We start from the raw sequence: 20318 nt of genomic DNA, 5'->3' as shown, positions 1-20318 counted from the left end.
TCCATTAAAAATATCATTGTCCACCTCTGTCAAGAAGAAATTATAAAACAGCTGCTAAATATTTGCTTCCCATGAATGAATAAAATAGAAAAGTGGGCAAAAGCATAGAGTATCTATGATATGGACTCTCTCTGGTTCTTGCGGGGGTGGGGGGGTAGGAGGGGAAATCCTTATCAAGCTAGCTCCTGTTTTTTTTCTTGGAGAATGGAGAAGGAGGTGGTAGGATAGAGGTAGTAGGTGAGGATAAAATGGCATGGCACACCCAGTCATCTCACTTAGAATCCCAGAGTCTATAGGCAGTAGTGTGCTGAGGCTTTGGCACTGAAAGAAGCCAGACAGTGATTTCCTCCTTTGTAATAATAGACAGGAAACGGAGTTTGCTATTGTGCTGCTGCAGCTGCCTGCTCTGAAACTTTGTGAAACCAGTGATCTGACTTCAATGAACCGTAATACTATTGATTTGGTGTCAGATCACTGGTAGGCACTTGAGTGACAGCTTGAATGGATGTGATGTTACACTTAAATTGTCCTTTTGTTTGCTTTCTAGTTGTCAAAATCTCTTGATAGAATGTGTGCTGCCAAATGCCTGTACAGTCCTTATTAAAGTTCGAGTACCAAGAGCAGGAAAAAAAAAAGAAGTGGGCAAAAGACTAGAATATGTATATAAATAGAATATTCAAATCATGTGCAATTTCTCTGTAAGCGTATGATCAACAGAAAGGTTTCCCTAAATGCACCTGAAGCATGTACTGAAATCTTCCCTGAGGCACTCCTCCTGATGGCCTGCACCTGCTAGTTGCATCTACAGTGCCTTGAATGCACAGGAGGGAGCATGCTCACAGGATCAGAAGCTGCACAGCAACGAGCCTGCATGGGCCACAGCAACCCTAACAGCACCACTGATCTCTCAATCATACACCTGTGCAATGTCATCCAGACACAAGGGGAGCACACCAGAGAATCCTCCTCTAGAGAGTAGGGTAGTGGGTTTGTTAGTCCACTGATGAGCCATCGCAGCTGGTGGTCCCTTTCAGGGCAGCATCTAGACAGGGATGTAGGGGGTCCTGGGGGCTGGGGATGTTTGTCTCTTTATGTGGGAGCTGGCTGCACAGAAAGGCTCTTCTTGTTAACACTGAACTGGATATTTATGAAGTAGCTGCTGTTCCATGTGTTTGTTTCGTTAGGCTTCTATCAGAAGTTATTAAAAGTTACCCTTTCATCCTGTTAAATAGAAGTCCATGAAAATTCAAGAACTCAAACTTAGAAATGTAGCCAGAAATCACTGTGAGAAGTAACCTGCCTCTCATTAGATAATTCCTGACCTGGAATTATCTAGAAGGCTGACTTGTTTGGGGCTCAGTTTTTGTAACTGACACATGATATCCACTCAAGCCCCAAAACACACCAACAACTCTCTCTCTCTCTCACACACACACACACACACACACATATTCCCAACCTCACTTACACAGTCCCCAGACCCTGAGCTAGGACAGGGCACAGGGCTGGGAGAACAGGTATAGTACCTGTGCCCAAGGAGCTCCCACATCCTCCAGGTGTCCAGGGTTGGCTACTGTCCAAGGAAGAGGCAGAGGGTCAGGAAATGGGAAAGATTGAGGGAAGCTGTTGGGCACTATGCAGGGAGGGGGCCACGCCCAGTTTCTTCAGGAATGTGGTGCAGAGGTGAGGCCTTCCCTACCAGGGCCCTGCTGGCATGGCATCCAGCTCAGGGCCGTTCATGCAGGGACCATAATCTGGGCATGGACAGAATGATTCCAACTCACCTTTTTCTGAGCTTGCCCAACCTCCAACAACTTGTATGAGTGTTCTTCCATGTTGTCTTCACTGAACTGAGCCAGAGCAACTCCACAGATGTCACTAAATAATCATGGTTCTTACTAATGTCTACAAATTCTTTTTGAATGGTCCAGACATGAGTTCCCAGTGCAATGAGTCCCAGAAGCAGAGGCGTCTTCAGGAACATGTTGTCTTTTGCCAGCACCAAGGTCTGAGGAGGGGGTGGCAGCAGCTTCTGGGCTGCCCTCCACATCTCCGGATCCCACACAGCCCTGTTCTGAGAGCTGCTGACCTCCCCCATTTGACTGGTGCCTCTGTCCAGCTCTGTCTGTCCATCTACCTGCCTGTCCCTTCCATATTACCAAACAGAAAGAATGGAGGAAGAGGGGTCACAACTTCACCCCTTGTCACAAAAACCCTGGACACAAGGCATGCATGCGACATGCTCTGTTCCCTGCACATTGCCAGGGCTGCCTGACTGAGTTGCTATTTCAGCCCCCATCCTGTATCCACCTTGTTTGCTCCCATGGCAGTGCATCAACTGAACAAGTCACATAGATTCCTGGAAATGCTGATGAGCCCATTTATGGGATTGGAGGCAGTTGCCAAGGCTTCCTACAACCTTGGCTGGAGCCCACCACCACCCGGCCCAGGGAAGTACAGGATGGCCAGCCAACAATGAGGAAGGTTGTGGAACTGTCTAATCTACTGTCCTGACTTGGCCTCTGCCAGAAGGTACATCTGGCTTCATCCTCCCAGTTTGGTATGATTGGTTTTTCCTTCCTTCAAAATATGTTCTCAGTTTCACTGTCTTCTTTCTTGATCTGTGGGCTACTGTGACTGTGTTATTTAATTCCTACCATAGCCAATTTCTAATCATCCTCTCTCCTGTTGACTTCCAGCTGAAGTCCACCATAGTCAGAAAATGCCCTATTACTTAACTTCTTTGAAATTTGTTGAGATTTCTTTTATTGCTCAGAATATGACCAACATTCTATATGTTCTTGAAGGTATATTCTGTATTTTTTAGGAGTTAGACACCACTCAGTACACCATTTCCTTCAAACCTTCCATATACTTACCCTCTTTTGCTTTATTTTGTTATATCGAGTTTGGTTTGCTTTGGTTTGTGTTCAGGTTTCAGTCTCTTTTTCTGTCTATTGCTCAGAAATGTGTTAAAATCTCTCATTGTGATTGATTGTGAATTTGTTCTTTTCTCACAATGATTGCTTTATGTATTATGAGACTCTGTCATTAAGTGCTTATACAAATAGAACTGTTACACCTTCTTGGTGGTCAAATAGTTACCATTATGTGTTAGTTGTATCTTTTATCCAAAGGGACTTCTCTTGCTCTGCAGTCTGCATTGGGTGATATCAGAGCTCCTACATCACCATTGTTGTCATTATTTTTCTCATGATACATCTTTATCTATCTTTTTACTCACGGTTGGTGTCCTAATCATTAAGATGTTGCTTTGTGAGCAGCAAACAGTTTTTAAAATCTGTCTAGAAGTCTTTTATTTTGAGGGTTTATTCCATCTACAATGACTCATATTACTGATCACTGACAACTAGTATTACCACTACTATTGGTGGGTTTGGGTTCCAATTGACCATAAAAATATTTGTTTTCTATTCATCTCATTGTCTGTTCCTTCTTTTCTTCTTTCTTGCATTCTTTTTCAAGTTCAAAGTTTCCATTTATTCCTCTCCATGGCTTTATTTACTCCTTATTTTACTCTTCTTTTTTGGTACCATTAACAATTATGACAATCATCATTGAGTTACTTGTATCTGATGTAAATTAGTACTTTTACCATTTCAGAGATGGTGAAAAGATCTTAGGAGACTGTTACTCCTAACTCCCTGTAATTGTTGTCAGGTGTTTAAGTTCTGTATATTTGAAAGACCATACAACAGTATGATTGTCTTAAGTTAATTGAATTTAATAACATATTTACCCTTCTGCTCTGCATCCTTCAACATTATTTTCACTGGGGTTATTTCTTATTCCCAAAGAACTCTCTTAAAGATTAATCTTTGGCTGGATCTTGATAATGTACCTTTTAATTAGTTAATTTGTTGTTTTTTTTTTCTTTCAAAAACTGTCTTCTCACTAAACAACTGTACTTCCATGGGAGCCCTTGTCCTAAGGGTTCAGCAAACTTCCCCCATACCCCCGACATGTCCTTCAAGCATGGTTAATATATGGACTTTAAGATGATAAATTATCCTCTGTGCCCTGCTTTGGCTACATCTCAGAAGCCTTGCTATGCCATATGTTCATTATCTTTTGATTGAAAGTATTTTCTTATTTTCTATGTGATTTCTTCTTTGACCCTTGGCTTATTGAGAAATATACTACTAACTTTACAAGATCTAGAGTTTTCCAAATTATTTTTATTGCAGTTGTCTACTGTGTGAAGCATAAACAATGAATCCCAGAACACTGAAAAAATAAAATAAAGTTTAAATTTTTAAAAAATACTCTGAACTCTTTTCACCTTTAAAAATTTTTGAGATTCCTCTCCTTTTTGATGATCTGAAATGTTTTTACTTTACCTTCATTTTCAAGAAAAATTTTGCTGGCTATAGAATTCTAGGTAATTATAGTTTTCACTTCAGTTCCTTGAAGACTCGAAGTGGCGCTTCTTAAATTGGTCTATTTCCAATTAACATGCAGGTTGTGGCCCTTCGTGGTCTCAACTGAAGTCCTGGGATATTTGCTACAGCTCTTCTTCTTGGCAGGTGCTGAACTCCAGGTTTTGTCCCCCACTTGAGGCAAAGAAACACCTCTTCCCCAGGGTACTGAAAGCCACTGCCTCCCATTCCTCCATTCACACCCTGGTACCCTGTTACTCCTCTCTCCTCTCCACGCCTTGCTTTGAGTCAAGCAAGACAGAGATTATACAGTTCCACACCGCAGGAGTGTCCATCACCACCTGTCTTTCCCAGGGGCAGTAAGTAGTGCCTATAGCCTAAGTTCTCACCAGGAAGACAAGGCTGAGTCCCCAGGTAGGGGAGTTTAAGCATCAAGGAGCAGGTAGGGATGTGCTGAGTTGAACTGCTGCCTTCTAAGTTCATTTGCAGTCCTGATGAAGGCTTTCTTTCAAACTGGTGGCTCCTGTGCCCTGGTGGGTATCTATAGGTAGATGGACTCTCCCTTGGCCACCCTCTTGTGCCTCTCAGATTTAGGTATGGCCCATCTACAGAATGCCTGTGCCCTGTGAGCCTGGTGGCCAGAGTCTGAAGCAGAAGTGATGTGGTCCTTGCTTCCTGGGAAATTTTCTTATAACCCTTGACTTTCAGGAGGTTTGTGTGAAAAGAAGAAAATTTTCATTTCTCTTGAAAGAGCACTGAACATTCAACCTGGCTCTACCTTAAAGCTCTCTTCATTCTGTCTTTGGCCTCCGGTCCACGGTCCAGCACTGCCTCTGGAAAAGTCAGCAGGACCATTTCCCTCCTTCCCTATAGAGATCAAGCCCACAGGTGACTGGACTCACTGTAGACTCATAGACAAAGCAGAGAGCTGCCCAGGTCAGGACCCCTGGGAATTCTACTGGGGTTTGACAGTTACTGCTCCAGAATGGGGCTTAGGACTGAACAGATATGTACTCAACCACGTCCACAGAAGCATTAGGCACAATAGCCAAAAGTCTGAAGTAACCTATATCCACGAACAGATGGATGGATAAAAAAAAATTGTACATCAATACAACAGAATACTATTCAGCCTCAAAAAGAAAAGAAATTCTGTCACAAAGGATAACATGAGTGAACATTGAGGGCATTATGTTGAGTAAAATAAGCCAGTCACCAAAGAACAAATATTGTATGACTTCACTTATATGAGGTACCCCGGAATATTCAAATCCATACAAACAGAAAGTGGAAAGGTAGTTTCCAGGGACAAGAGGGTGGGAAGAGATGAGGTATTACTATCTAATGAGTGCAGAGTTTAAGTTTAGGAAAATGAGAAAGTTCTAGGGATGGATGGTGGTGATGGTTGCACAACAATGTGAATGTACTTAATACCAATAGAATGTATAATTAAAAATGATTAAAGCAATAAACTTCATGTTATGTATCTTTTGTTACAACAAAAACACTACATATACCTATTAGGGGCTCAGGAAAATTCTCAATTACAAAGGAGAGAAGCGTATGGTTCTGCAGGGAAGTCCAGGTTGCTCCCATCACACATGCTGGCACCACCCTCCAGAACCCATGTGTCAGCAGGGAGAACAGGAGGGAAGAGAACCCTTTCCCTGAACATAAACCAACTCTAACCTGCTGGCTGTCCTCTGCCAGTCTCCCAGCTGGCCTGAGCACTGCTGCCTCTTTCTACAGCAGTGTTGTCCACCGGGGGCTATTGTTGGCCCCTCTCAAAGCTGTGCCCTGTATCTTAGAACACCTGATGCTTGCCTGGGTGTCCAATTCTTATATCACATTCAAGATCAGTCATTCCCATGTAAACATTAAAACTCAACAGAACACACAGAGTAACTATTATAAGAATATGTTATCCTCTGTGGAGAAAGGAAAACCCTCTTACACTGTTGGTGGGAATGCAAGCCGGTACAGCCACTCTGGAAAACAGTATATGGAGCTTCCTCAAGACATTAAAAGTAGAGCTACCCAATGGCCCAGCAATTGCACTTGGTATTTTCCCCAAAGATACAGACGTAGTGAAAAGGAGAGGCAGGGCACCTGGGTGGCTCAGTGGGTTAAAGCCTCTGCCTTTGGCTCGGGTCATGATCCCAAGGTTGTGGGATCCAACACCGCATCAGGCTCTCTGCTCAGCAGGGAGCCTGCTTCCCCCTCTCTCTCTGTCTGCCTCTCTGCCTACTTGTGATCTCTCTCTCTCTGTCAAATAGATAATAAAATCTTAAAAAAAAAAAAAGTTAAAAAAAAAGAAAAAAGAAAAGGAGAGGCACATGTGCCCTGATGTTCATAGCAGCAATATCCATTATAGCTAAACTGTGGAAGGAACCAAGATGTCCTTTAACAAATGAATGGATAAAGAAGACATGGTTCAGATACACAACAGAATATTACTCAGCCATCAGAAAAGATGAATACTACAATTTGCATCAACATGGTTGAAACTGGAGGGGATTATGCTACGTGAAGTAAGTCAAGCAGAGAGAGACAATTATCATACAGTTTCATTCATATGTGGAACATAAGGAATAACATGGAGGACCATAGGGGAAGGAAAATAAAACTGAAGGGGAGGAATCAGAGAGGGAGACAAACCGTGAAAGACTCTGGACTCCAGGAAACAAACTGAGGGTTACAGAAGGGAAGAAGGTAGGGGGGTGGGGTAAAAGGGTGATGGGTATTAAGGAGGGCACATGTGGTAATGAGCACTGTGTGTTATATACAACTAATGAATTGTTGAACACTATATCAAAAACTAATGATGCATTATATGTTGGTTAATTAAATGTAATAATAAATAAATAAAAGAATATTGTATCTTCTTGAGATCTGAAAGTTTAGATAGCAATGTTTTTTTTTTAATGGTGCGAAGAAAGTTCTGTTCCTCAGTCGTTCAGCTATAAGTCAGAACCAGAACCAAGCACCAACATAGTTCAATGCTCGAGGAACCCAGACCAAGGCCAATAGGCCTCTGCTCTCCTGCCTCATCCCACACTTCTGGCCTTGTCCTTAGGATGATAAGCCAGTGAATAAACATGCTTTCTATAGGGACATTACTATTCCTTAGCTCTGAATGAGTCTCATTGTTACTATCTCAAAAGTTGGAAAGGGGAGGGGGATGGGTAAACCTTGGTGGTGGTTATTAAGGAGGGCACATATAGCATGCAGCACTGAGTGCAGTACATAAACAATGAATCTTGGAACACTGAAAAAATAAAATTAAATTTTAAAAAAATGTTGGGAGAGACCAAGACAGCTGGCAAGACAGCCACAAAAAGAACAAAGGTTTCTTTTTTCAGGGAGGTAGGGTCAGAACTGGGGCCTTGAGAGGAGGTGGGGTATGTGTGTCCCCTGAGGCCAATGAGCACAGACCAGGAGAATCCACAGACAGGTTTCTGTACTGTCAAAGCACTTAGCAGGATGCCATGCTATTGCACAAATTAGAGAAATACATATTTAGGGAAATTCCACAGTATAATGCCTCTTCAAAAATGTCAAGGTCAGGGTGCCTGGGTGGCTCAGTCAGTTATACTTATGGAAGTATAAGTCATGGGGATGAAAGTCACAGCATAGGGACTATAATCAGTGGTGTAATAGCATTGTATGGTGACTGATGGTAGCTACACCAGCTACACCTCTGGTGAGCACAGCATAACATATAGACTTGTTAAATCACTCTTTGTCCACCTGAAACTAATGTAACATTGTATGTGAACTACAATTTTTAAAAAGACACCAATGCTGAAATAACTCAGTCTGACAAGGAGTTTAAAACAACTGTTATAGAACATTCAAAGAAATAAAGGCAAGGACTTTTGAAATGAATGGAAAGGTAGGAAATATCAACAAAATCAAGAAAATTTAAAAAGAGGTAGCAAACAAAAACAAATACTAAAATAGTAGGCTCAATCCAAACACAATCAATAATTACATTAAATATAAGTGATCTAAAGTAAGAGATTGTCAAAATGAATAAAAATATGACTCAACTACATACTCTCCTTATTCATATACAACATGATTATATGTATGCCCAGAAACATCATATGAGTACATGCATCATGTTGTGAAAATCCCAAGGAAACCAGCCCCAAATCCTACAGAGCTAGAGTATGGTTCTTGCAAAATGGTAGATAAATACATGGAACAGAATAGTCAAGAAATATAACCACTGGTAGTCTACCGTTTTTTTACATTGATGTAAAAGGCAGTTCAAGGTAGAAAAACACTCTTGCAACAAATGGTGTTGGAATAACTGAGCTCCTTTGGGCAGTAAATGAATCTCAAACTCAAGGAGTAAATATGGGGAAAAGAAGAAATAAAATCATCCTACCATGCTCATCCTGGGGTGGGGGGTGGGGGACAGAAGAGCAGGAAAAAAAATAAGTCTAAAGAGTTCGTCTTTAAGGGGAGAAGGCATGAACAGATAATAGTCTTGAACAGCAGGTGTGATAATCATTTTAAGAATAGGAAAATAGAGTTTTACTTGGGACTAATACTCTGTGCTAGATTGATAAAATGGTTACAGTTTTTTAAGCCTCCCCATATCCACCCCCTTTGCAAAGGCGACTTTACAGTTCCTCTCACTGAGAGGTGGAGTCTCTTATTCTTTTTCATGGAATGTCACAGAAGTGTCTGTAAGCCAATTCCAAGTCTAAACCCCAAGGACCTAGAGCATATCCTCTCATTCTCTTGGAAGCCTGTCACCATCATGGGACATGCCTAAGTTACCCTGCTGAAGCATTAAAGGCCATGTGAAATAGAATCAGGTAGACCCAGGTGAGACCCCTGACACATGAAAGAATGCCACCAAGATCAGCAGAGCAAAGATTATGTTTAAAAAGTTGGAAGGGATTATGCTGAGTGAAATAAGTCAAGCAGAGAGAGTCAATTATCATATGGTTTCACTTATTTGTGGAGCATAACAAATAGCATGGAGGACAAGGGGCGTTAGAGAGGAGTAGGGAATCTGGGTAAATTGGAAGGGGAGGTGAACCATGAGAGACTATGGACTCTGAAAAACAGTCTGAGGGGTTTGAAGTGGCGGGGGGGTGGGAGGTTGGGGTACCAGGTGGTGGGTATTATAGAGGGCATGGCATGCATGGAGCACTGGGTGTGGTGAAAAAATAATGAATACTGTTTTTCTGAAAATAAATAAATTGGGGAAAAAAAAAAGTTGGAAGGGAGGCCCTGGGTGGCTCAGTCAGTTGGGTGTCTGCCTTCAGCTCAGGTCCTGATATCAGGGTCCTGGGATTGAGCCTCACGTCAGTCTCCCTGCTCTGCATCAAGTCTGCTTTTCCCCCCTCCCTCTGTGATTTCTCGCATTCACACTCTCGCAAATAAATAAATAACTTTTAAAAAAAAGAAAAAAAAGTTTGGAAGAGCTGAGAACACAAAATAAATCAAGAGAAAATGTTAGAACACTTAACGTAATATGCAGAAATTAACTCTGCACAAACTGCATTAAACCTGAAAGAATCTGGGCAAAGCAGTAGACACTGCTTTGTAAAGTGAGAAGCCATGAAACTTTCACGATAAACTTATACCAACTGTAGAAGGATTTATTGTGACTTCTTGTTTTTCAGATTGTTCCTGAGTTATTATTAACATTTATTTAAGTAGAAAATATGCATATTGTTTGTATCTACATTGATATATGGATAATGTATCTTCAGTTTTATCTATAATTTATAGATGATATATTATAGACTTATTTATTATCTATAGATGTGTTTAAAAATAATTTCACACAGTACAAAATGGAGTGCATGCATGGCATATACTGAAAACAGGAAATATATGTCAGTTCATTAAACTTTATTTCAGTTTTATATATGTAGGTATGTGTTAGACCATAATAAACACTCTATTTCTTCCAGTGGAATGATCTAACATGTTTATAACCTAGTATGTTGAGTAACAAAAGAGTCTGTGCAGCCAGCAGAAAAGGCCAGTACAAGAATAACTATTCTTTTTCTGTTCTGTACACACACCATCTTAACCCCTCAAGGCCAGGCTGCAATCACTCTTTGATAGGCTAATACTTTTTGGCCTTGTCTTTTCAGATTTGCAGTCAGACAGTGATCCTCATTTAAAAGAACTTCCTCCATTTGCTACGATTACTTATAAGGCTAGGCATTCTGGTGGCAGGTTCCCAGATATTTATAGCTTTGCCAAAGGTTTAGAAGATGTTTACACCTCTTTGTGAGGTTTTTAGAAAAGACTACTTTAGAAAGGATGGCTTCTCACAGATACTATCCCAAACTCCCCCAACCCATGGCTTGAACAGGCCAATCAAGAAATTCCAGTTAATGAATCTATCAATAACCAAACTTTACCTGAAGTCTTTTGTGCCTCAACTGGTTTCATTTTTGTTTGCAGTAGACAGCATTTCCCATGGGCATGAACGTTTAGATAGCTGGTGAACAAGGGGTCAATGCTTATGGAGACATTTAACTGTCCGTGTCAGCATCCATAACACATCAGAAGTTTCCCACTTGCCCTGCCATTGAGCCTCCATAGCCACCTTCAACAAAAACTTCCAGGAGGCATACATGACTCCAGAACTGCCTCCAAGGGAGAACCTTTCTCACATGCCAATCAACACATGACCAGAAATCTCTCCCTAATAGTAGGAAAGCTAGCCCGTCCCACAGCCAAAGCAGTAGCAGCCCAGTGGTAATCACTTGACTAGCCAGATAAAGTACTTATAGACAATCACATGGCCCTTGATTATCTACTTACTGAACAAAGAGGCATTTATACAGTTGTGAATTCCATCCTTTTTACATGGATCGATGCCTCTAGAGAAGCAGAAATTTAATTATAGAGGATCAGAGAGCAAGCAAATTTCTCCTCACACTCCATCGTCTTGATCTATTTAGCTGGCTACCCTCAGGTTTCAGCTCCTGGCTTAGAATGATCATACAAACTGGATTTACCACATTACTCTAATTCTACTTTGCATAATTATTCTTCAACTTCATACCTGCTGCCTGTCAAATGTCTGCAAAAGGGATGCATCCAAGAGGATGATGTTGCTTCAATGCGTGGAGATGATCTCCAATGCTTACCACGTTGATAAGATAAAGAAGTGTGGGTGGAAAAGGCCTGAGACTTCTCCCTCCTACCCTTCCTTTTTGCTCACATGTGGTCTCAGTAGTTTCAGTGAGTGCACTTTACCTCCAACATGGGACGTGACAGCCAGCACAGGGCTTTCCTGGCAACAGGACAAAAGCACAAAATGGGAGAAATCCTTGCGATCAGTGATGCTCTCTAGGGAAGATCTTGATCAAAAGCAGAAAATGTGGAAATGCCTAAAGGACACCTCATTTAAAATGGAGTCGGGAAGCCCTGAAGGGAACACTCTCTTGCACGTACTGTTCCTGGCAGTGGGCAGCACCAGCAGGAAGAGAAAAGATAAAAATTATCTTGACAAGGAGGACATTTTTCACATAGGAATTTCGTCTCCTGCCTTTAAGAAAAAGGAGGAAACCCCTCCCTGTCCCAGCAACGGTGCACTAAGCACTGCTTACCCTCAACGAGAAACCACCACAGTCTTTAACACTTGTTCTTCTCCAGTGAACTTTTGCTCAAAATAATCCTCCCTGATGTCCTCCTAAAACCTAATAAAAGCTGACCTTCCTTTTGTCTCTTCAGACTATCCTATGGTTCACCATACTGTGTATGTCCTGAAGTGCGATTCCTCTGCTATCTCCAAATAAACTTGCTTTGCCAGTAAAATAACTGGCAGTTTTATTTTTAAGGTTGACGTCATCCGAGAACTTACAAAAGCACTAGAGAATGTGTGACTTTTAGAAACAAACCAGGCAGACTTCCTCAGCGTGTCCTTCAAACTGAGGTGAGAGTTTGGTGGTCAGATAACTTCTTCCAATGGAGCGCATCCAAGCCTGTGGCAGGAAACACATTAAGCAAATCCATGTAAACCTGAAACTAAGTGTCCTGTTCAAAGTTGAGCAGGAAGACTTTCTGACAGTGGGCAGTTACCCTCCCTCCACTTTTAATTTCAGCCTCCAAACCAACTGTCAGTAGGATGCGGAAAGCCTCCTGCCAGGAAGAATGTTTTTTTTTTTTTCACTGTATGTGCTCATCTTCCCTCTTTATTTTTTTTTTTTATTTTTTAAAAATCTTTTAACATGTGATGTATTATTAGTCCTAGGGGTACAGGTCTGTGAATCGCCAGGTTTACACACGTCATAGCACATACCTTCCCCAGTGTCCATAATCCCATCACCCTCTCCCTATCCCCCTACCCCCCCAACCCTCTGTTTGTTTTGTGAGATTAAGAGTCTCTTATGGTTTGTCTGCCTCCTGATCCCACCTTTTTTCATTTATCCTTTTCTACCCTCCAAGCCTCCCACATTGCCTCTCAACTTCCTCATATCAGGGAGATCATATGATAATTGTCTTTCTCTGATTGACTTATTTCGCTAAGCATAATACCCTCTAGTTCCATCCACATCGTTGCAAATGGCAAGGTTTCGTTTCTTTTGATGGCTGCATAATATTCCATTGTATATATATACCACATCTTCTTTATCTATTCATCTGCTGATGGATATCTAGGTTCTTTCCATAGTTTGGCTATTGTGGACATTGCTGCTATAAACATTCAGGTGGACGTGTCCCTTTGGATCACTACATTTGTATCTTTAGGGTAAATACCCAGTAGTGCTGGGTCGTAGGGTAGCTCTTTTTTCAAATTTTGAGGAACATCCATGCTGTCTTCCAGAGTGGTTGTACCAGCTTGCATTCCCACCAACAGTGGGAATTTTCTTTTCTTTATTTTCTTTTATTTTCCTTTCTTTTCTTTTCTCTTCTTTTTAATAAGATAAATGTACTAGGAACTGTAACCATAGATGCATTGTCTTATGGCAATAAAGCCATTGGTCCATGTTACCCATAAATGATCCGTGGTGGGAGGTGGGCTGAAAATGGTGAATGAGGACTAGGTGGGCCTTGGTGGCTGCCTTTGGGACTTCCAAGGGACAGTTATGTGGTACACCCAAATGGGCAGCATGAGGGGAGTAAGGACGATCTGGTCTTGAGTTTGAGGAGCTTCACTACACAGTGGGATTTTCAAAGAAATTTGCAGCAACCAGGTAGAAATATAGGATCAGATCTCAAAATAAGGACCTGGCATGAAGGCAGTTATATAGGGGTCTACTCTATGGAAGCACTGAATGTGGCCAAATTCTTAGTAGTTTTGCGTATGGAAATGAGGTTCTTCATTCAGAGCCCATGTATAATTTGGGGATCTATAACCTCTCTAAAGTTACATACAACATTTTATGTGGATGTTTCTCAATGCTCAAATGGGCTTTTTTTTTTTTTTTTTTTTTTTTTACACAGAGAGAGAGAACACAAGCGGGAGGGGGGTAGCAGGAAGAGGGAGAGGGAGAAGAAGGCTCCCCACCGAGCAAGGAGCACTTTGTGGGACTCAGTCCCAGGACCCTGGGATCTTGACCTGAGCTGAAGGCAGATGCTTAACTGACTGAACCACCCAGTTGCCCCTCAAATGGACTTTTTAACTGAGAGAGATTTCAAGGTGAGGTTTTAGAGAAGAATGTGAAATTTCTCACAGTAGGTGAAGACCCATAGATATTGAGGAAATAAAGCAGTCAGGAGTTGGAGAGCAGAGAGAAAGTTTTAAGCAATGTGGGTTCCTGTCTGAAACTCACCAAGGCTACAAGCTGAGACTGACTCAATGCTTTCCAGCTGGGCACCCAAGAAACGGCTGGGCCAGAACTGGTCTGAGCAGAGAGAGCTGGAGTGGGAAGGTCCATACACCTTAGCTAAAAGAAACCAAGGGATTCCCAGGGAGCAAACAACCAGATGGAAGACATCTGGGGCAAACAACCAGATGGAATGCTGCTGGGATAGACAGAATAACTTCCCCCCAGAATGTTCCAGTCCAATTCCTGGAATCTGTGAACAGGCTGCCTCCAAAAGCAAAAGGGATTTGCAGGTGTGATTAAGTTAAGGCTCTTAATATGGATAGATGAACCTCAATTATCTGGGTAGGTTGAAATAATTACAAGGATGCTTGTGAGAGGGAGGTAGAGAGTCAGAGAAGGACAGGTGGCAGAAGAATCAGAGGTCATATGAAACATTTGAAGATGCTACACTGTTGGCTTTGAAAATGGGAAAGGGGATATAGGCTAAGGCATGCAGGTGGCATCTACAAGAGAGAAAATGAGAGAAATCGGTTCTTCTCTAGAGCTTCCAGAAGGAATGCAACCCTGCTAACACCTTAATTTTAGTATCTGTAATCTCCAGAACTGTGAGATAATAACTGTGTGTTGTTTTTAAACCAGTGTTGATGGTAACCTATTACAGCCAGTGTTGATGGTAACCTATTACAGCAACACTAGGAAACTAACACAGCTTCCAAGAGAGCTGTGGAGGAGAGGTTACTAGCAGTGGAGGCTGGAGTAGAGCCAGGAAGGGACTCACAGAACTGTATACTGCATAATTCCCAACAAGTCCAGGAGCACTGCAGCTGGTGCCATGTAGGGACTTCTCAGTATCTCCACTCCTTCTTTTTCTCCTTGTCCCCACATCAGAAGGGTCCTGAAGTAAGATGGTAAGATGAGGCAGATGGAACAGATGGGGAAAATGAAAAAGGAGCTATCACTCTTCCCTGTAGGCAGGCCTCCAGGAGGAAGAAGTATAGCATCACAACACAATGCAAGCTCTAACCACCTGGAGAGACTGGTTCTTGATTATTAGACTGAGGTTGTATGTATTGTCTGAGAGTGCCCTAAAAGGTTACAGGAGACAAATAGCATAGCCGGAGCCATTCAATGAGACAGTGGAAAGTGAATATAAAGCTGTCTCATGACTTCATGCATACATGGAGTCTGCTTCCCATATGGGGCACATCCTTTGTTATCTTAAAACCATTTGGCTTCTCCAAGGGGGGCCATGCACCTCCCAAATTTAAGAGTTCTTAATACAGGGAGTCATCTGGGTGGCTCAGAATATTAAGCGTCTGACTTTGGCTCAGGTCATGATCTCAGCGTCCTGGGATTGAGACAGGCTCCTCATTCAGCAGGAGCCTGCTTGTTCTTCTGTCTCTCCCCTTGCTTGTGTTCTCACTCTCTCTCAAAAATAAATACATTTTTTTAAAAAAAAGAAAGAGTTATTAACACAGGCTGCCGCACCACTGCCATCATCGTGCCAGCCCCTTGGATCTCAACAAGGCTGGATGATGTTTCAGAATGGCCGACAAACCTATTTGAGAGCAGATTGGATCCAGATTCATTCAATATGACAGGAACCAACTGGGCACAATTTATATTGACCCATCATGCCTTACATGGGAGGGACAGCAATTCCTGAGGAAAGCTGCCATTGTGGAGAAGTTGTCTAGTCTTCCATTCCAGAAAACCCAGCGCAGCATCACAGTGCAGAACCAGCAGCCCATGCCAGATAGCTGCATCAACAGCATGGTTGTGGGCCAGCTCAAGGCTGATGAAAACCCCACCGTGGGGTTCCACCAGATGTTTCCATTAAAGAACATTGCCAATGCTTGGTTTTGCACTAATCACACGTTCAAGGCTTTCCCTGCACAACCTCAACTGGTTTCCTCCCAGCCAAGCACTTTTGCTGTTCCTCTTTTCTCCTCTTCTTTATACTATTCACATTCCTCCAGATATTCAAAATATTATACACAAACGATCAGGGCCGTGGTGGGAGTGGGCTCAGTGTGCTGCCGCTATGGAGGTATTGTGCATGACATTTGGACACTAGCTGCATCTGACAAAGTCTGTGTTGAACCAGCACATATCCTGGAAAGACTTAAGTAATGCAAAAGCTTGTCTTTTTATTTCCTTATTTTTAACCTACTGACAAGTTGCTCTAATAACAGAAGTGAAGGGAAAGGTGGCTGCCTAACTGCCTGGATATTCATCTGTTCAGATGTTTCAATGTCTCATGATACAATAACATCACAAATATTTTCTTTAAAAAAAGAATTATTAACACAGAGAAAGAGACCAAGATTTAGGCCTGAAGGAAAGGTGATATCCTGGCCAGGCAGAGTATAGGGAAAGGGTGATAAGAAGAGTCCAGGAGAAAGGCAAAGGACAGGGAGGATGTGGTGTTCACTTGGCTGACCTGTTTGTGCCTCACTGCCCTGTGATCCAGAATCCCCCATGTCTCCATTGCTTTCTGTCACTCCAGAACACCCACGGTGCTGGCTGAGATGGGTTCAATAGATAGACGCACCTGGCCTGGCTTCCACCCAGATCATGCTGGGGTAGCAAGAGGGTGTGTGTTGCTAAGACGGAAGCCCCCAAAAGAGAAGAGATGAGTATTTGCATAAGTGTATGTGTGTGATAGGTGAATGTATGCAAAAAGAAGAAGAGAAAGTGGGACTGAACTTGCCAACCATGACAGAATGTTCCTGCTCATCCACCAGGTCCAGCTATAGTAGAGAGGGTGGAGGAGGAGGGCTGTGGGTTTCCATTACTGACCATTTTAAATATGGCCAGGCAAGGAAGGTCAGTGGGATCCTGCTTGGCTCTGGAGGGTAAGGGGGGATTGGTTTCTTCCTATCACTCCCCAGGTGAGGGACAATGGCCAGGTCCCACAAATCCTGCTGGCCATCCTGGTATCTCTGATGGCCCTCACCTACCAAGAGAAAAGGAAAACCTTTCTGAGTGTCAAAGAAGTTCCTCCATCAGAGTGCTATGTGGCAGCCACTACGCAGTATGTGATCAATGACTTCAACGAGAAGAGTGACGACAAGTAAAGTTTCCAGATTATGCGTGTCCTGAAGGTCCAAAAGCAGGTCAGTGCAGCCCCGTCTCCTAGCCATGCCTTTCCAAAGGAGACAGTCCAAAGGAGAGGCCCATACAAGTGAATTTCAGCCTCATTTAGTTTAAAATGGGAATTTTAGGAGCAACATAAATTCACTGACATGGATTAAATTACTTAAATGACACCTAAGAGCAGGGGTTAACAGATCATACCCCAGGAGCCAAATATTGCCTGACTAAAATTTTTGTAAATGGTTTTATTGCTACCCAGCCATGTCATGCATGCACACATCATCTAGGGCTACTTTTGAGCCACAGCAGCTAAGTTGAATACTTGTAATTGAGATTGCATGGATTGCAAAGCCTAAAAGATTGACTATCAGGCCCTTTACAGACAGTTTACAGACCCTTGGCCAAAGCAATTAGTATCATTTAAGTTGCCCAAGGGGTGCCTTTGCCCAGAGATTGGTTTCTGGAGAATTCTCTTTGAATGGCAAAAGGACAGGAGTCAGATAAGATGGGGAGAGAGAAGCCCACCAATTTGTCCAGGAAGGAGTCCTTGACCTTGGGCACCATGCAAAGGAGTTTTTGCCACAAGAAGCTACAGAGAAAGGAGAAGTCCTTTACTCTCCTTGCCACTTGCTCCCCACAGATTACCGACCATGTGTAGTATCATGTGATCATGGAAATGCGGCAGACCACCTGTCAAAAGTTTGAGACTACTAACTGCTACTTTCAGGAAGGAGAGCTTTATAAGGTACTGTGTGAATGCACATTAATTCAGGAAGAACTCACTGGGGTTTTCTGTGGTATTAGGATGAGGGAGGGTAGAATTACTGGGGGTATATTCAAGCCTGCTTGAAAAGAATGCATAGATAACACTGACTTACACAAAGAGGAGAAGTGAAGGTAAGAGTGACCAAGATCCTACTTGGCAGGCATTGCTCCTTTGTTGCTGAAAGAATTTGGGAGATAAAAGTCATCCAGACAAGGAGAGTCAGGAGTCTGAATAATTGACTATAACAACAGGGTAAAATCAGAGGATCTTCTTGATGTGACTAAGCTGATGGAATTGGTATTTGATTCCAATTTTAAAAGAAATGTAAGAGTGTAAGCCTCCTACCCCCAACCCTGGGCTTTCAAATGAAAAGCAAGAAAACAAAATCAAACTAAGAAATTATATTTATTAATTTTTCATTATGGAATAAAAGAGAAGTGAAAAAGAAAAACAAAATCTTGAGAGAGAATGGGGACAAGGGAAGGAGGGAGAGGGTGTGATGAATCAGTGGATGAACAAAGATAAATGCAGGGAAGGAAGGATAGATGGTGATGGGTGGGTTCAAGTAGATGGATCCAAGTGGATGGATGGATGGATGGAGAATGGATGGACGGATGGATAGATGGATAATGGGTGGATGGACAATGGGTGGGTGATGAATGGATAAATGATGGATGGCTGGATGGATGAAGCCAGCAGAGGCCATATAAGGGAAAGTATGAAGTAAATGACACGTGAGTAAAAATAAGGAGGAAAAAAGAATCACTGGTTTCTATTATGAGTATGGCAGGATGGAGCCTATTTCTAGTCTCCAATTATCACCATAAACAGAAGGATGTTTTAAGGAATGATCTCACTAATTCTAATATCAAGTGATTGAAATCAAAATAAAAGTCAAATCATGTTTGGATGGAGGCATGGTGAAGTGGTGTCATTTCCCCAACTACATGTGTTACATCCTCTTCCTGCTCCTTTAAAATTTTGACTTTGCATGTTGAACTTTTTTGAATACTGTTTTTGTTTTTTTTAGCAAATTGAATGCTTCTACTCTGTGTTTGTTGTTCCTTGGTTTGAAAAGTACAGAATCCTGAACAAAAATTGCACCAATGGCTAGGTGTCCTGGAGCACGCACCTACAATCACTATACATGAAAGTATCCTGCAATAAGCAGTAATTCTGAATATAGAAAATAAATATTTGTCAAACTATTATATTAACACTCTTACTGTTTATGATTCCACTCTTTTTTTTGCCTTATTCTTTTTTTTCCAATTTATTTATTTTCAGAAAAACAGTATTCATTATTTTTTCACCACACCCAGTGCTACATGCCCTCTATAATACCCACCACCTGCTACCCCAATCTCCCACCCCTCTGCCACTTCAAACCCCTCAGATTGTTTTTCAGAGTCCATAGTCTCTCATGGTTGACCACCCCTTCCAATTTACCCAAAAGCACATACCCTCCCCAATGTCCATAACCCTACCCCCCTTCTCCCAACCCCCCTCTCCCCAGCAACCCACAGTAGTTTCGTGAGATTAAGAGTCACTTATGGTTTGTCTCCCTCCCTATCCCATCTTGTTTCATGGATTCTTCTCCTACCCACTTAAGCCCCCATGTTGCATCACTACTTCCTCATATCAGGGAGATTATATGATAGTTGTCTTTCTCCGCTTGACTTATTTCGCTAAGCATGATACGCTCTAGTTCCATCCATGTTGTCGCAAATGGCAAGATTTCGTTTCTTTTGATGGCTGCATAGTATTCCATTGTGTATATATACCACATCTTCTTGATCCATTCATCTGTTGATGGACATCTAGGTTCTTTCCATAGTTTGGCTATTGTGGACATTGCTGCTATAAACATTCGGGCGCACGTGCCCCTTTGGATCACTACGTTTGTATCTTTAGGGTAAATACCCAGTAGTGCAATTGCTGGGTCATAGGGCAGTTCTATTTTCAACATTTTGAGGAACCTCCATGCTGTTTTCCAGAGTGGTTGCACCAGCTTGCATTCCCACCAACAGTGTAGGAGGGTTCACCTTTCTCCGCATCCTCGCCAGCATCTGTCATTTCCTGACTTGTTGATTTTAGCCCTTCTGACTGGTGTGAGGTGATATCTCATTGTAGTTTTGATTTGTATTTCCCTGATGCCGAGTGATATGGAGCACTTTTTCATGTGTCTGTCGGCCATCTGGATGTCTTCTTTGCAGAAACATCTGTTCGTGTCCTCTGCCCATTTCTTGATTGGATTATTTGTTCTTTGGGTGTTGAGTTTGTTAAGTTCTT

At 42.3% G+C, this 20318-nt stretch overlaps 1 protein-coding gene and 1 pseudogene across 1 annotated transcript; both read left to right on the top strand.

Annotated features, from left to right (window-relative positions):
- Window positions 1-15706: 15706 nt before the first annotated feature.
- Window positions 15707-16238, top strand: LOC122915400 (annotated as a pseudogene).
- Window positions 16239-16833: 595 nt separating this feature from the next.
- On the top strand, window positions 16834-19188 carry CST11 (cystatin 11). The gene is given in 4 exon segments (XM_044262210.1): window positions 16834-16908; window positions 17056-17280; window positions 17901-18005; window positions 19057-19188. Coding segments are annotated over 4 exon segments (489 nt in total). The 3' UTR covers window positions 19141-19188.
- The last annotated feature ends 1130 nt before the right edge of the window (window positions 19189-20318 follow it).

Source organism: Neovison vison, chromosome 8, assembly GCF_020171115.1.
Source record: "Neovison vison isolate M4711 chromosome 8, ASM_NN_V1, whole genome shotgun sequence".
NCBI classification, from domain to species: Eukaryota; Metazoa; Chordata; class Mammalia; order Carnivora; family Mustelidae; genus Neogale; species Neogale vison.
Note: the sequence above shows the minus strand (reverse complement) of the source record. Positions and strands in the feature narration are given on the sequence as shown.